This window comes from Periplaneta americana, chromosome 16 (genome assembly GCF_040183065.1).
Source record: "Periplaneta americana isolate PAMFEO1 chromosome 16, P.americana_PAMFEO1_priV1, whole genome shotgun sequence".
Classification (NCBI taxonomy): Eukaryota; Metazoa; Arthropoda; class Insecta; order Blattodea; family Blattidae; genus Periplaneta; species Periplaneta americana.
The window spans coordinates 159,686,318-159,705,330 of record NC_091132.1 but is presented as its reverse complement, the minus strand read 5'-3'; the positions used below and the strand labels follow the sequence as shown (position 1 = coordinate 159,705,330).

The following is a 19,013-nucleotide window of genomic DNA, read 5'->3' as shown; positions in this document are numbered from 1 at the left end:
AGACAAAGTGCCTATATAAATAACTATATAAATGAATAAAAATATATAGACCTACCTAATATTAACAGAATAAGAGTGATATACGCATTTTATAAAAGAATGACTCATTAATATAAGAATTTGGGAATGTTTTACTTTAAAAATTTAAGACCATTTTGAAGACATTGCAACAACATATGACTTTCGTGCTACAGATAGGGGAACATAGGCCACGTTGAAAGTAACAGTCCCGCCATTTCTGTTAAATAAATATGAGAGGAAAATTTTTGTTGGTAAGTGTTGGCAGCCTTTTATATCTATTCCATATTTCTCCCTCGTGTGGATTGTGGATGTTGTTTTGCAGTTACAACAGAAAGTGTATTATTGTTATGGTGAGTAAATTTTCAGTAGTTTGTTCTAAAAGGTCCTTCTTTAAAAATAATTCGTTTGTTTTCCTTATAGTAATAGGAAATGAAATGTTCAAATCATTATATTAATAACCTCAAAAGTTATGAAACCAGCATGGTATCTTTATAACAATAATATGCATATAATGAGAATTAGTGCACATGGGCCACCATGAAACACTGATGTTACAGAGGCCACAATGAAACAATATTTTATATTAGAATTTGATTTTTTAAATATAACTTAAATTATAGTTGTAGCTCAGCATGGTAAAAATAGGCCTGTAAGTTACATTTATTTTGTATTTTTAGATTAAACATTGAAAGGAATAGAAAAAGAAAAACAAATAACAGAAACTTTTCTGAAGAGCAAATGTGAAATGCTGTAAGTCAAGTGAAATCAGAAGGGAAAACATTGAGAGAAGCTACAGCTGCACATGGTATTTCATATGCTACTCTTTACTGTTGTGTTAAGAAATTTGAATTGGATCCTACGGCGAAACTGAAACCTAAATATGATACGAGAAGGGTTATTCCAGACCATATTGAAGAATTATTAGTCAAGTACCTTCAACAGTCAATTGATAGAGCCTATGATACCACAGCAAAAGAGTGCCGTAAATTGGCATATCAAATTGCTTCAAAAAATATTATTTCAGTGGAAAGACGACGAGATGGCTGGATTGGATTGGTTATATTACTTCCTGAAGCGACATCCCGAACTGAGCATTCGGAAACCTGAATCATGCAGCCTAAGTAGAGCGACTACATTCAACAAAATCAACGTAAAGGTGTTTTTTGATCATTTATGGAAATGCTATGAACGAAACCCAGATTTTGCAAATGGGACAAGAGTTTTTAATTTAGATAAAACTGGTACAAAAACTGTTCCCGACAGTCTACCACGTATCATTGCTCAAATAGGGAAAAAGAGAGTTAGCCAAGTTACCAGTGGCGAACGTAGTGTTCTCGTAACAACATGTTGCTGCAGTTGGTGTGGCACTTCCACCAGTGCTGATATTCCCCAGGGTGCACTTCAAGGAAAACATGCTTCTTGGTGCTCCTGACAGATCCTTTGGTTTGGCCTCAAAATCAGGTTGGATGACAACTAATTTATTTACAGAGGTTATTAGACATGTTGTTAAACATTCTGGCACAACTCCAGAGAACCTTGCACTGGTCATCTATGACAATCATGAGAGCCATCTCTCAGTGGAAGCAGTTGACCTTGCTAAAAGAAGTGGAGTAACCATTCTCACAATACCACCACATTGTTTAGCGAGACTTCACCTTTTGGATGTGTCGGTGTTCTTTTCATTTAAGGGGTTAGGTACAGCTTAAAGAAGTAAAATTTTGGAAATATTCAACGTTTTTTTCCTCCATTACTCTATCTTGTAGAATAATGAAAATTAATATGTGTAAAAGACTCTCCTTCTGCTATATGATAAACATATTTTTACGATTTAAAAAGCATTATTTATATAATTTTTTCAAAATTCAAAGTTCACTGTGCAGTGAGAAAGTGTTTCCCTCATAACTAAAAAAATATCCAACATTATGTGATGAAATTTTTTGTTTGTATTTATGCATATCATATATGCAATATGATGGAAAATCACTTCTCTACCTTTGATAGATTGTCTGATAAAAAATGAATTAATTTAAAAAAATGGTCAAATATCTAACACAAAATGAAAAAAAAAAAATTGTTTATTAAGGAATGTAGTTGAAAGAGCATGATATTGTAAACATGAGTTTCAGCAAAAAATAAAAGAGAGAGAACATGAAAAAGTTAACAAGTTTATGAGTTATGATGGAAATACTTATATAAATATTTTTTCTTAATCGTAAAAATATTTTTTTTCATACAGCAGAAGGATAGTGTTTTACACATACCAATTTTAATTATTGTACAAGATACAGTAATGGAGAAAAAAAATGTTGAATATATCGAAAAATTTATTGCTGTAAGCTGTACCTAACCCCTTAAGTCACATTACTATTCTGCTTTGAATGCTGCAGTTCTTAAGAAATCAGGGACCCCAGTAATCATCTACGATGTAGCAGTCTGTGTTGGAATTGCCCATAGCAGAGGAATGACCCCAGAAAATATGAATGGATTTAAGGAAAGCGGAATATTTCCATATGATCCTGATGTCTTTAGTGATGTTGATTTTCTTCCAATTGAAGTGACAAACAGACTCCCTCCTGCTCCTCCTACAGATTTTGATAAGGACATTCGAAAACAAGAGCAGGAAAACAGAGTTCCAAAAACATCGAGAAACAAAAGATGAGCGATCATGCAGTTGTCTTACTTACTTATTTACTGGCTTTTAAGGAACCCGGAGGTTCATTGCCGCCCTCACATAAGCCCGCCATACATCCCTATCCTGAGCAAGATTAATCCAGTCTCTATCATCATATCCCTCCCTCAAATCCATTTTAATATTATCTTTCCATCTACATCTCGGCCTCCCTAAAGGTCTTTTTCCCTCCGGCTTCCCAACTAACACTCTATATGCATTTCTAGATTCGCCCATACGTGCTACATGCACTGCCCATTCCAAACGTCTGGATTTAATGTTCCTAATTATGTCAGGTGAACAATACAATGCATGCAGTTCTGTGTTGTGTAACTTTCTCCATTTTCCTGTAACTTCATCCCTCTTAGCCCCGAATATTTTCTGAAGTACTTTATTCTCAAACACCCTTAACCTATATTCCTCTCTCAAAGTGAGAGTCCAAGTTTCACAACCATAAAGAACAACCGGTAGTAATAACTGTTTTATAAATTCTAACGTTCAGATTTTTTTGACAGCAGACTGGATGATAAAAGCTTCTCAACCGAATAATAACAGGCATTTCCCATATTTATTGTGTGTTTAATTTCCTCCCGAGTATCATTTATATTTGTTACTGTTGCTCCCAGATATTTGAATTTTTCCACCTCTTCAAAGGATAAATTTCCAATTTTTATATTTCCATTGCAAACAATATTCTCGTCACGAGACATAATCATATACTTTGTCTTTTCGGGATTTACTTCCAAACCTATCATGCAGTTGTCTCCCCTGAAGATATTCGACCTTTCCCAAAGGCACAAGAAAGAAGACCTGCAGCATCAAAAAGACGTAGAGTAAGAAGTGCCATCATCACCGATACACCTGACAAAATGGCAAATGAGGACATAAAGAAGAACCAAAATCCTCAGGAAAAAAAAAAAAATGAATAAAAGACCTCTGATGAAAAAAGTATGAAAAACAGCGACTGAGAATGTGATGAATTTCAATCAGAAGATCACCGTTCATCTGATGAGGATGTAGATTGAGCTGATTCTGATCCAATCTCTCCCATGAATTTTAATGGGGATTCTGTAAAAGGTGACTTTGCGTTAGTGAAATTTATGACTGAAGAAGGAGTTGCCTCAACAATTTATTATATCAGGCAGGTTGTGAAAGTGATGATAGATGACGAAGTAAACTCTTTAAGAAAAAGTGTAAAATTTGAAATTTACTTTTCCTGCAGTTCCAGATCAATCAGTGGTAGGAAAACAGCAAATAGTGTTTATTTTGCCACAACCCACTATGCTGGGCAAAACAAAACGGCAGCAGTCATTTATTTCCTTTGAAATTAAACTATCAAGTTACAACATTCGTTAAGGAATCACTGAAGTGTGACAATTTTGCTTATATTTGTAGTATATTTAATTGTAATGGATGTTCAACTAATACTTACTTAGAAATGGCTTTTAAGGAACCTGCAGGTTCATTGCCGCCCAAACATAAGCCCGCCATCGGTTCTTATCCTGTGCAAGATTAATCCACTCTCAATCATCATATCCCATCTCCCTCATATCCATTTTAATATTATCCTCCCATCTACGTCTCAGCCTCCCCAAAGGTCTTTTTCCCTCCGGTCTCCCAACTAACACTCTATATGCATTTCTGGATTCGCCCATACGTGTTACATGTCCTGCCCATTTCAAACATCTGGATTTAATGTTCCTAATTACGTCAGGTGAAGAATACATTGCGTGTAGTTCTGCGTTGTGTAATTTTCTCCATTCTCCTTTAACTTCATCCCTCTTAGTCCCAAATATTTTCCTAAGAACCTTATTCTCAAACACCCTTAATATCTGTTCCTCTCTCAAAGTGAGAGTCCAAGTTTCACAACTAATAACAATGTTTTTTCATGGTCCTCAGTGTTATTGTCATACTATTAGCATTCTGTTTCAAGGTGGACTTAACCGTGTTTGAACCTACCCCATGGTATGGGGCACTATGAAACACATGCAAATTATAAGAGTGCAATTTTTTTCACACAAAGCTTCAATTAATGTTAACTAGTTTGATACGGAATTGTTAGTTTATTGATACTTCTTGCCTCTGAAACAAAAATTTTGAGCGTATTCAAAATAGAAAAATTTATAACGAAATAATATATATATATATATATATATATATATATATATATTTTTTTTAACATGACCCATGTTCTCCCATATCTGTGTTTAAATGTTCAGTGACATATTTTCGGTAGCCTTCTTTTAGTAATAACACAGACAACAATGCTAGGATCCTGTGGACCACTTCTTTCTCCTCTCCTCCTGTTTTTTCGGGATTCTAGAGACTGCAGACCTTATCATATCTGATATAAAAGTAGATGCGGACGGCAATTGGTAATAACATGTATTATGTAAATTCTAAGCCTAGAAAGAATGTGTTCAAAGCTATAGGGTACAATCATGTGGTAAATGATAATCAGATCGCCGTCAAGATGGGCATAACCGAGGTAATCGTGTTCAGAATTTTATCCCATATCTTAAAGCTTCAATCCTAATGTAAGGACTATGGAAGGAAATGTAATTTGGTCTAGCAGCAGCACCAGCAGCAGTTGAGTTGGTTCCCAGTCTTTCTTTAAAGATCCAATTGTCTTTTTCTTGTTGTCGCGTTCTTGATTATCTTCCTCCATTGAGTTCTATGATAGGATACAGACAGGACTGCCAGATGTCCCGATTTTCATATAAAAATCCAGAGTCCTGCTTCGATTCGAGGCAGAATGCAAAAAAAGTCCCCCCTTTAGAAAATTAATATCACTTGTATAATTTTATCGTTATCTAGTAGTTCTATTTTCTTCTAGGCCTATGATATATAAAAAATAAGTTTCTCAACAATATAGGTTTGCACATTGGAAAAAGAACAGTTTGGCAAGTGTAAGGTTTGTGACAGCGAATTATGTGGTGAATATATTTCTAAACATTTGAAAAGAGACGTTCATCAGAAATGCATGGCACAGAGAATGGAAAAAGCTTTTGTTTTTTTTTTAGTAGGTTATTTTACGACGCTTTATCAACATCTTAGGTTATTTAGCGTCTGAATGAAATGAAGCACCGAAAGTTACCCAGCATTTGCTCATATTGGGCTGAGGGAAAACCCCGGAAAAACCTCAACCAGGTAACTTGCCCCCACCGGGAATCGAACCCGGGCCACCTTGTTTCGCGGCCAGACGCGCTAACCGTTACTCCACAGGTGTGGACGAAAAAAGCCTTTGTTACCATAAGAGATAAATTCTATAGGACCAAAAATCAATCTTTACATAGGAAAAAGCTTCTTGAAAATGCAAAGTCCATTGATAAATATCTAGGCCAACATTGAAATTTAAATATTTTGTCACATGTGATGCCATTTTTTTAATTTGTGCTTTACAATTAATAGTAAACAGCTGGGGAAATCTATGAGACACAACTATTATAGTATTAGTTAAGTTAATAATTTGGCATAATATATTACCACAAGCCCCTCAGAAAGACGCCAGAGAAACGTGATTTAACTTACAGCCAGATAAATATTGTTTTGTACTTGGAAACATATATCCACAATGTTTTTAAATTAAAATTGCAATTCTGATATTTATTTTAGTTTCTTCACCTGAACATATGGAGATAATTTCGTTTTTTTTTTTCTTTGTACAGTCATGAAAATGTCAACTTTGCCCATATTCATATCACTATTTAAAACGTAAGTACTGTATATGATGGAAAAAGGATGTACCTCTCTGGTAGATGTAAAATCTGGCAACCCTGGATACAGAAGTAATGCCTATATAATAGAATATCAACAATATAAAGAATATACATATGCGCTAATGACATGGCACTAGCATCAGAGAATGTTGAGGTTCTCCAGAAAGCCACGGATATGCTAGGGAAGTGGACGGCAGAAAATGAAAATAAACGAAGATAAGACCGACCTTCTAGAATTTAGAAGGGAAGGAAGAGTTATGGAGAGAGAGAAAATAATGTGTAATGGGAAAATAGTGAACCAAAAGAGTGCCTTCAAATATTTGGGAGTAACCATACAAACAACAGGGACGACATTCGCTGTGCACTTAAAAGAAAGGCAAATAGCCGCAATAAGGAGCATCAAAAGTATTGGAAATCTCTTAGATATGTCCGTTAGCTCAGCGATGAAGCTCTTTGAAGCTAAAATCTGGCCTACCTGCACATATGGTCTGGAAAAACAGCTGAGAGATCTGGAAAGTATAAAATCAAGATTCTTGAAAAGGGCACTCGGACTCACCAAATACTCATTGTCAAGGTATGCATACGAGTTAGCACGGGAAACTTTCTTTCTGGACGACTTAAGACTGAGGATGCTGCTACAAGCCACTGAGAGCTACAAGACAGTAGTGGAAGAAAGAAGACAGAAACGGAAGAGATCACAGAGGATTTCTACACAACGAATGCTATGATACAGTGGACAAAGTGGACAAATGCCGGCTACGACACAAGATGGCTGACCACAGGGCTAGCGACGCACGGATATCATCACAGAGTGTGTGCAACCAAGGGATACCACTCCCCAAGCGAAAAGTGTATTTGTGAACTGTGTGTGGTCCAGTGCGGGAGATACCACATTCTCGAGTGTAGAAGACTTATCATATCTATCAAGGAAACAATACAAGAGATAGAATACCCGTATTTATGCACAGTGTGCGCAATCCCAAACTATCATTATATAACAGAATAACTATAATACCGAATACTGAAACTTGTAATGTCGTATGTACATTTTGTAACTATAATAAAGCAAACATGAAACTAAAAGCGGATTCCAATCCTTCAGCTTCCGCTCATAACATAAATTGTCATTGACAATATTAAATTTCACTTACTTTTTAAAATGCACAACAAACAAGCAAGGGAATCAAGGCTGCCGTGAGCAGAAATCTCTAACCTGTGTTTGATCCGCTGCTTACGAGATTATACAAGCTGGCGCATAGAGCTTGAAAAACGAGTCTGAAGTGGTTCCCTCGTAATGCCAATTCCGCCGCTCGGAGCGCTGTTCTGCCCTATATATTCATAGCAGAACACTTAAAAGACATTGACATTTGGGACATTTAAAGGGCTCACCATTGCTTATTAAATGCTTCGTACAATATTTTATGGACAATAGACGTAATTTCCAAACTTCTACTCCTCAATTATATTACAATAAAAGGCTGTCATTCTTGATATTAAAACATATTACATATAAACTGAGGGACTGTCTGCTCTGTACTTCAGTTCATACACCAAACATTTCCGGAAATAAATTAACTTGACATCTTACATATACGCACTATAGCCTACCCTTTTCACCTAATATTATTAATATTGTTATTAAATAAGATATTGCAACTAATTAAGGTACTGCATTATCTTTAATTTCCTTGAATTCATAATTATGCATTTGCAAGAAGGCCTAACTTTTCCCTCTCTTTTTAAAAAAATACGGACGTCACAATAACTGAGAAGTATAATTATTGCGCGATTTTTTTCTTGCAGTGGTGAAAACATTTCTATAGGCCTACTGATTAATCTATTGAGCATAGTAATAGTAAACGCTGTAGTATTTTAGTGCGTGTAAATATATTTTGAATTAGCATTTATTAAATTAGGAAGTTAGCCTGTAATTTGTGTGATTGAAATGGTTTACTGCTGTGTGCCATTGTGCAAATCGAACCAGAATAAAGAATGTGATTTTTCGTTTCATTGTTTTCCACAAGATGAAGGACTAAGAAAGAAGTGGTGTGTAGCCATTTCTCGCGAAGGGGGCAAACCAAGGACTCTTTGGACGCCAAACAAGAAATCGCGTGTCTGCAGCAGACATTTCAAAGAAGCTGATTTTAGCATTAGCACAACATTTAAACGTTTGCTTCCTAATGTGGTACCATCCGTCTTTGATGATTTTCCAAAACATAAACAAAATGTTTCAAACATAAGTAGACGCAACAAAAGAAGGATAACAGAAGTGGTGAATAACATCCATCCTGCTAAGAAAAATAAACCCAATGTTGAACATAGTACATCAGCTTTCAATGAAGCAAATGTTTCAATTGAAGAAATCTATGAAGCACATAAAAAAACTATAGCCACACAGTGCTCAATTGAAAGTAAAAAAATTCCCAAAGCCATTACATTACAACGTAAAAAAATTACTAGGACAATTCGGAAACAAAATCAGCTTATTGGAAAACTAAGACAGACAATATGTAATTTAAAAAGCAAGCTCTGGAGTTTACAGAAACAAAACGAGAAGGAAGAACAAGGAATTGAAAAGCAACTTACCAAAATAATAGAAGCTGCTAAAGAAGGTAGTTTGAAAGCAAGCTTTTTGACTGAACAAATTCAGGCTTTCGGAAAACAAAAGTGTAAATTTCATGAAAACACACTGAAAATCTGCATATTGCTATCTAACAGGTCATCTACCGGCTATAGATTACTAAGAAACTTGGGTATTTTACACTTACCCCATCAAAAGACATTAAAAACTTATATTGGTCACTCAAAAGGAGAAACAGGTGTCACCTCTTTGATAAAGGCTCGGCTAATTGGCAGAGGAAAAGTCCTTGGAGCACGAAAATGAAAAAGTTGGATCTCTCATTATTGACGAAATGAGTATTAAACCGAAATTGATGTATGACAGAAATTTGGATATGTTGATAGGAATGACAGACACTGAGAAAAATGCTATTGGGATTGAAAATAAGCTGGCCAATAAATTGCTGTGCATTCTGTTCAAGGGTCTGTCTACAAAGTACAGAATACCAGTGTCATTTTATTTTACACACAATTTAACCGGAGATGAGTTGGCAAAATTGACTATGGAAGCCCTAAAAGTAGTGGAAGATATTGGATTTAAAGTAATTAGAATTGTGACGGATAACTGCCAGGTTAATGTTGCCATGTTCCAACATCTATGTGGTAAGAAGGGACAACTTACACATGAAATTCAACATCCAGTAGATGACAACAGAAGCCTATTTCTGAGTTTCGATGCAAGTCACATTATTAAAAATGTACGATCACAACATCTGGACAGAAATTTTGAAGTGAATGGAAATAGTATCAGTGCAGATTACATGAAGAAGCTATATCATTTACAAAAAAGATTAATACTTAAGCCTGTAAGAAAATTATCTAGGAAAGTTTTGTACCCCACAAATTTGGAAAAAATGAATGTTGCTAGGGCCAAAGTGATATTTTCATCCCAATCAATTGCTGGCTTACAAACGTTGGAAACACTGTGTCCAGAAGAAATAAGAGACCAGGACAGTTTTAAGGAAACAATACATTTCCTAGAAATTTTTAAAAGATGGCATGACATTCATGATATCTGTAATACTACCCATGGAATTACTTCCAGAGAAACAAACAAGTTAATGTTCACGGACATCGATGATGAAAGACTGACTTGGTTATTAGACGAATTCATGCCATACATTGAAGCAATTCAAAGAAACCCGGACAAAAATAAAAGATTTACGAAAGAAACGTATCAAGCTTTGGTCATAACAACACTGTCCACTGTTACATGTATCAGATATTTGTTAAATATTGGTTTTCATTATATTCTTACCAGGAACTTTACAAGTGATGACATTGAGCTCTTCTTTAGCCATCTAAGACATAAAGGAGGATTCAATGACATGATGGACGCAAGATCATGTATGTACGCTTTAGAATCCACGCTTCAGTCTGGAATCATAGCAGCATCCAGGAATGGGAATGTGAAAATAAGGGATTACACAGGCAAGGAAGCCAGCTCCTCTGTACTGGTGAAGCAATTGGGAGAAGAAAAGCAACAAAACAACAACATAACACAAATGACTAATCGGATTCCTTTCCACGTTCTACAGATACTGCAAAAGCCTATAACAGGTACTGAATGCTATTTCAAAATTCACAACATATCAGTTCCTAACAATGAATACACTCATATATTTATATTGTGAATAGTATCAGGGAGAGTAATACTTGATTATATAATTTAAAATGTAATATCATACTACTTTACAATTACTTTAGGCCTACATGATTTAACAACACATTTACCTGCGAGCCACAGGTACACATGTATCGTATCAATGACAAATGACAATGTAGTCTTTCATAATTATGAGAATTATCTTTTTTTCAGAATCTCAGGTAACCATGACATCAGTTACAATAGCCATGATAGCAGGATATCTAGTTCATGCAGCAGAACAACAAACATCATGTGAAAACTGCTTACAACTAATATCATCACCAGCAAATCAAGGCCCTGCAGTTAGCTTAATTCATTTTCAAGACCGAGGTGGGTTAAGATATCCTAATGCATTCTTCAGGTGTTTAGTACAGATTGTCTATGATTTTGTAATTGAAGCCGTACACTACTTGCCAAGAAAAGCTTTGTTGAAAAGCCTAGTTTCTTTTCTGAAGCCAAGATTTTCGCAAGAACTGAAGTGCGACACATGTAAAGATGAGGAAATGTCCCTCTTTCTTTTGGGAAAACTTGTGAAGCCACTACTGGACAATATTGCCAAAGATATTTCCAGTAAATACGAAGTGATTAGGAAACTTAATCAGAAGCCCCTAAATAGAAAAGTGCTGAAAGTGCAATAAACTGGGCCATTTCTTAATTACATATAGAACACTGGAACTGACTATCTACAAGGACCCTCGTGTTATAAATATTATGATTATTTCAGATTGTGATACAGTTATAAGCGTACATTCCTAAAACTTAAAAGTAACAATGAGGATGCCCTATGTTATACGTGTACATTTAACTTTTTCATGAATGATTTCCTGATCAAGATTTTCATTAACTATGTGCCAAACTTTTGAAGTGAAGAGTGCAGTAAGAAACTGTTGGACATCGAAACTTTTGAAGTGAAGAGTGCAGTAAGAAACTGTTGGACATCTGATCAGTATTTTAATCATGTGCTGGTTACAGTACATTAGATGTCTTCTTGAATATACCTGATGAGGTATGTATATGAAGTTTGTATCGTCAGTATTCAAGTAGCCTACTTACGTATGTAATTTTTATTATCTGTACAGAAAAAATTTAGCTTATGTGATAGTGTGAAGTAATCTCTCACGAAATAACAAGGAAGAGAAAGGTGCTTAAATTTAAATATTGAAAACAGGATAAGAAGAAAATAATTTTTACTTCCTTTCAATTATGAATGAAACCTGGCCACTCACCATTCACAGTTGATTTCTATGGTTACAGGTCTATTCTTCATATTCTGTAGCTTTTAAATAATTTCTAAAATAAATATTACACCTACTTAGCTCTTGTAAAACGAAATTTTCACTTTCACTTTCAACGGAACACTCACTTATATTCAGTTCTTGTATCTTGCAGTAAATTATCCATTTGTGATCATCTTTCCAATATAACCTCCCATTGAAACGACCACTTAAAATCATGAGCTAGAATTTATTATTTTAAAAACATTTCCACGTACATACTGTTATAATTGTTATGAACCACAATACAAAAGACAACACTGTGAAATTGGATTAATTTACCAAGCTCAACATCAACACCGGTAGTATAAAATCACATATAGGCCTAGGCTATATTATTTCATTACTTTATGGTATTAATTAGAAGAATTCATTTTGAAGAATTTACAAATATGCTGAAATAATTTATGACACCTCTTATAGAAATGTAAAAATATGTATGTACATTTTGAAACAATGGGTATAGCACCACTTGAAAATGTTGAGCAATTTAACAGTAACTTGTAAATTGTTCCATCACGTTGTCTATAATGTTCATTTAATGTAGCACTTTTAGAACGAACGTGGTTCACATACATAAGAAGAAATGACGATGGAATGAGTCGAAGACATACAGTTTTCTTTAATTTTTAGCAAATGATGAAGTTGAATATATACTGTTACTTCATATCCTAACATAAGTAGAGTTGCCACCATAGATGTAACACCTGAAATGAATATAAAATAAATTAATGTATTGGTAATGATAAAAAGAAATTAGGCTAGACATAACCTCACAAAATTACAAACACATGCTAAAACAAAAGAAAAAAAAAACTTTACGTATCCGTATATAATAATACTAGATATTCTAGATATAAGTTTCACACGATAACCACCTCAGCCTATTTCGCAGCAGCCATTATTAGTTACCAGTTTGAGGTGCATTACCTAATCTCATACTAACCTTGTTAAGTTCTCTAACCTAAGTCACTGATAATTACGTAACAATACACAGGTCTAAAATACAGGCAAATACACATTAATTACCTAATAAGTACAGCATGAAGATAATTAATTACTTTTGTCGGTATTTTCTAAAAGAGAAAGGGAAAACATTAACAACATTATCTTCAATGTTTACATCACGTCGTTCACATTTTCATTAGGCCTATATCAGTAATGCTTGGTAAGTGAAACAATGCATGAAATTATTTTACATTTCGGGTCACATCATTCGAGAGTCGGAAAATGCAATTCGCCACTTTTAACATAGCATTGCTTGTTATATGAGAGAACTTTGACATTTACCTTAACCTATAAAGATACGACCTGTTGGTACAGAGTTCTTCACATAGCAAAACACAGACAATTTTCGAATATAACTTAGCTGAACAAACTTCAAATAACACTGTAATATGCTTGGGATATTTATAATATTCGTACTCAATCAGTAATGCACAATTAATCGAACTATTTTCACGATGCACAATGCTTTGTAATGGTACTATTCATCATTTTATAGGGCAGAGAGGCGAACCTAGCGGCAGAAATTGTCATGACTCACAGAGACCTACTCTCGATCGTGCTATGCGCCAGCTTGTGTAATCCCGTAAGCAACGGTTTGATCTGTGTCCCAACCTGAGAGTATTAGTCACAGTCTGAGTCTAATTTAATAAGGTGGTAGCTTAATAATAAGACAGTCGCGAAGCTCAGCAATTCTTTTTATCCAATGTGACGTCACAGGAAAGGAAGAGGTACTTGGTGTCGTGTTCTTGCATTTGTGTTGTAGAATGAGATATGTGATGTGATTAAAAATGTCTTCAAGATACGGAAATGCATGTAGCGATATAAACTGATTCAAAGTAGAGCATCCGCCCGTCGACGATTTTAGTGTAAAAGTGAGGTATGTAGGATTTGGGGCGGGCTGGATGGCCATACAACTCTCCCAGTCCATTACTCCACATTACTGTATAAATCAGCGAATATGGATTATAAAGAATGGACACTTCGCGTCGGTACCTTTGATGTAGCCGGACCGATTTCAATGACCTTCAAGCCAGCTAGAGCGTCAGATTCTGCTTTCTCCCTAGAGTTGGCGCTGACATCACACCAGCTAGCAGTCGACACAGCGGAAATATAACACATACAATTAATACATCTAGGTACATTATGTACTCAAATAAAATAAATTGGATCCATAAAATAATACATCCTCCATTAACTGTAATGTCTAGACTCCAGAGTTCAGACGTTGACCCCAACAACAATTGAAATATGTAATGATTTGATAGCGTTGAAAATGGAAAAACAAAACTCTTACGAGAAGTAAAACCATATACCTATATTATATTATATACAAATATTAAACGAAATCGATACTTAATTTTATAATGTATTATATTATTTTATAATATAATTTATGATATCTGAAATATAAAATATTATTATTACAACTAGTTTGTCACTGACAAATAAGGAAAAGCTGTTAACTTGAATTTATTTGAAGCAAAGCGTTACTGGATTATGCAATAAGGTAGGCGATGTTTGGATCCTGTGCCTTAATTCTATTTTCAATTATTATCTTCGCGTATGCTCGATTACACTACCTCTAGCGCTTGAAAGTGGAACTAGCCGCTGGCGCACAGAGAAACAAAACACAGGAAAATTCGCTCAGTGTCCATTCTTTATAATCTCTATTCGCTGTATAAATCCTAGGCATTTTGGCAATGGTAAACTTTAGCGGTCCTTGCTTAGGTCGTTCTTGTACGCATGCCAGTACAACGGGATTCAAAAGCACTGCCTTAATAAAAGAAGGCTAACGGTTTTATATATGCACTTGATGGCGTAGTTTACGAAGAGCTAAAACTATGACTAGAGTCGCATCAAAAGCATAATTAGATTTTTCGAGCAATTGTATTATACCTATAATAAAGAATAATAACAATTTTCTGTAGGACTGGTTCATAAGTAACCTTCACCGAAGGTCTATATGAGGTTTTCCCCAGCCGTGCGACTGAAGCCGGATGGTCTATAGCGAGTCCTTGGCATCAACCCCTTTGATTTGATTACCCCCTTTGATTTGATTACCTGGTTGGGTTTTTCCGAGGTTTCCACCACCGAAAAGGCAAATGCCGGGTAATATTTTGGCGAATCCTCGGACCTCATCTCATCTCACTACATCTCGCCAAAATGTAAAAAAAAAATGTAAAAAAATTGTACAAAATTGTAAAAATTGTAGAAAATTACTAAATTGTAAAACTATAAAAATTTGTAAAAATTGTAATTGTAATATTGTAAAATGTTGACATGTTCCACATCTTAAAGCTTCATTGCTCATGTAAGATCTATGGAATAAAATAAATGAATGAATGAATGAATGAATGAATGAATGAATGAATCAGCGGCGATCAGTGAGAGGTTAGGTTTAGTTTGTTTAGGTTTTTGGTGTGCCTTCCATTTAGGTTTATTGGTAGGCATACCATACCAAAAACCAGAACAAACCAAACCTAACCTAACCTGTCTGTCACTAATCCCCGATGTCTGCCATATTGATCAACGTTTTCTACCGAATTACCATAGATTTTGTAAACCAACATGTTCACTTCACAAAATCCTAAAATTGGAAGACTCTTACACATACTACAGAAATAATTTGGTGCATTATATTTCAACGAGTCCACACCTGTGGAGTAACAGTCAGCGCGTCTGGCCGCGAAACCAGGTGGCCCGGGTTCGAATCCCGGTCGGGGCAAGTTACCTGGTTGAGGTTTTTTTCCGGGGTTTTCCCTCAACCCAAACCGAGCAAATGCTGGGTAACTTTCGGTGCTGGACCCCGGACACATTTCACTGGCATTATCACCTTCATATCATTCAGACGCTAAATAACCTAGATGTTGATACAGCGTCGTAAAATAACCCAATAAAATAAATATTTCAACGAAGAATAACACCTCCTGTCAAGTACTCGATAATTATGGAGTTTCACTACAGCGCGGTTTTTTAAATAGTGGCTCTCGATTGTGGAGTAGTTTTATAAGGTGAAAACAGTCTTTTGGCTTTTATTTTTCGGAAATGACGGGGGACAAGAGAAAAAATGAGCCCAATCAATTGCAGCCTGCATGGAACTGGTCAGATCACTCTTCACGACAGTTTAATACAATCGGACTATGTTGTTGTTGAATCCAGATCAACTGTGTAAACAATGAGTGTGCTCTCTCTCTCCCTCCCCCACCCTTTCACCCTCCCGCTCCCCCTCCCCCTTCCCCTCCACCTCTCTCTCTCTCTCTCTCTCTCTCTATATATATATATATATATATATATATATATATATATATATATATATCTATCAGTGGCATATACTGGTTAAAGGGTTTGGGCTACCGCTGACCCTATTATTACACAAAATATATCTAACAATTACTTTAATTTTAATTACTATGGTAAAACTAATAATACAAAATTATTACATTATGTTATATTATAAACTTTTTTCTTTTGTAATTTCCTTGGGCTACCACTGGTAGCCCGCAAAATACGCCCCTGATATATATATATATATATATATATATATATATATATATATAAATGTTGGAAAATCGCAAAAACTATATGTTAAATTGAATGTTCATATATTTTTTTCTAATCAGATCACTATGGATAGGTACATACATTCAGGATCCATGAACATTTTAATATTTTAAGTCTGATATGATTTTTTTGTTTCGATTTTCCAACACTGTTATTTTGGACGTGTCCCCTATAGCAAATCGACGACAGAATTAAGTTATTTCATTATTGTTTTGGGGACTCGGGGAACAGCGGCAGAACGAAACTTACTCAGTAGTGAAGTTTGTTTCTGATCGTGTGCTCGTGGAACAGTGAGAGAGTGAAGTGTAGGTAATGGCATTTTTGTGTTACATATCTTGCACAGTGATCTTTCAAAATGAGTGAAAGTGTCCCAGCAAGAAAGAAAAGTAAAATACTCTCAGAATATTAAGCATACAAAGAAATAATTTATTACAGTTGTATGATTACTTTTAAATTAAAATTAATATGACCAGTTAAAAACCAGACATGTTTCGGAGGAGCATTCCTCCGAAACATGTCTGGTTTTTAACTGATTATATTAATTTTAATTTTAAAGTATTCATACAACTGTAATAAATTATTTGTTTGTATGCTTAATATCTCATTTATGGACACTGTTGAATTTGGCCTTACTTGTGTAAACTCTCAGAATATTATAAATCAGAGTGGGAAAATGTTGAACAGTTAGTTTAAAGGTTAGTTATGTAAAAGCAAGAAAGGGGATAATTTTTCGTCTTTGTCGCAGCTAATGCAGTACTGTATTTAATATCACCTTTAAAATAAATCTCGTATCGAAAATCTTTTGTGAATACACGAAAAATTCCTGATTAATACATTTTAATGCGAAACATTGTCAATAAGTCATTACTGTGTAAAAACAAATTTGCATGACTTAGTTACGTACATAGAGTAGAGATGACAGTAATTTAGCAAAATTGTTCCATTTCATTGGTTAGGGATGTGCTACATAGTAATACAACAGTATCATCTTTCTTACAGTACAGTGTTTTGTAATTAATATTATAATACAAAGAGGAAATTCATGTTTAATTAATCTACTGTTATGTCCTGTTTTTTTTCGTCAGTAGGTGGTGGCAACACTGATTGCATATCAATTTAAATTTCTTATTATTTTTTTTTTTCAGTCGTGATGGACGTAATCAAGATGGAACCTGATATCGACCTTCTTGCAAAAGAAACGAGTTATAAAACAGACATAGAAGAGGGGAATCCTTTATCACAGGTAGTATATATTGAGAGTAATTATTAATTAGCCTACTGTTTATTTTCTAAATGCATAATTTGTAATCATGAATCATATGGCGAAAAAAGCAACCTAGAATTACCCGAGTTTCAACAGCCTGCACATGGACAAGGCCGATCAGGGGCCTGTTCCACATAGTATGGTGTTGTAAATTACAAGTCAATTCTCTAGTAATTAGCACAACTACTAGAATTTCTGTTCCACAAAAGAGTTTGAAAAAACTCTTATTTTACGACTGCATGCCTACAAATTACTGGTGAAGTTTATGATTGTGTTTCACACAAGTACTAATATTTGTAACTTACGAATAAATTATCAAGTATTCTCTAGCAACTCAAAACCGGGGACTACCCTCGGAAATCGGGGACGTCTGGTGAGCCTATACTCGATTTAATATTTAAGAGAACATCTCCTCCATATTCTGCAACTGATTACTCTCCGAAGAAACATCTAATCCAATAACTTATTTCAAAATATATCACAGTTTTCATCATACATTTTTTTGTAATAAGTTAAGTAATTCTGAAGTGAAATATATTTGTATGTGCAAATATAAAAAAATGTAAGCATGTAGTTGGACAATACAATATCATACAACAGAGATATTATTATGACGTGATGTGAGAAAATGGCGGGTTACTGGCGGTCAGCTCCCTGTGTGGACTGCGATGCGCAGTCTGTTAAAGGTGTGGTGTAGTAGATCTTCAGTCGCCATATGGCATTCGCTGTAGTCACAAGTCATGTTACAAAAGTCTTGATTCTTCAAGTGTACAAAGTTATTGTATAAAGTTTAGTGATTACAGTAGAATCTCTATTATCCGTGGTAATCAATGGGGTGGACTGGACGGTTAATCGGAAAATCGGATAATCCATATCATAAAATATTTTCATAAACTAAGTGGATAACACAGTTTCATAATTTCCTCCGTGGTCTTGTGTTTAACATGCTACATAATGACTCAGAAGTTCACTCTAAGTATGGTTGTCAACAATGGGTTTATAAGGGCCAAGTATATTCCTGGCGTTGATTCTTTGCGGAAAGATAGAAATAATAGAGGTTTCCTGTTGTAGATATTCAGACTTCATACACTTTATCCTTGTTTCTAATTAAATCGCACATATTTGTAACGCCAATCTCGTATTCTGATGGAAGATATGTTGCAGTTACTCTTTTCCCAAACTGATCAACTATTTGTATTCTTATTTCGATACTGAGAAAACCACTTCTGAA

General features: G+C 35.0%; 1 protein-coding gene across 3 annotated transcripts in view; it reads left to right on the top strand.

Annotated features, from left to right (window-relative positions):
* Positions 1 to 19,013, top strand: part of LOC138691592 (oocyte zinc finger protein XlCOF6-like) — a 145,855-nt gene that overhangs the window by 28,906 nt on the left and 97,936 nt on the right. For 2 of the 3 annotated variants that reach the window (XM_069813719.1, XM_069813717.1), the window contains exons 1-2: positions 13,557 to 13,834; positions 17,664 to 17,761. Coding sequence is in view for 2 of the 3 variants with exons in the window: in XM_069813717.1 (XP_069669818.1) it covers positions 17,669 to 17,761 (93 nt within the window). In the remaining variant the exon portion in view is untranslated. Of the gene's footprint in view, positions 1 to 13,556; positions 13,835 to 17,663; positions 17,762 to 19,013 lie in introns of those variants that run through there. The other variant, XM_069813718.1, reaches the window with a different exon arrangement.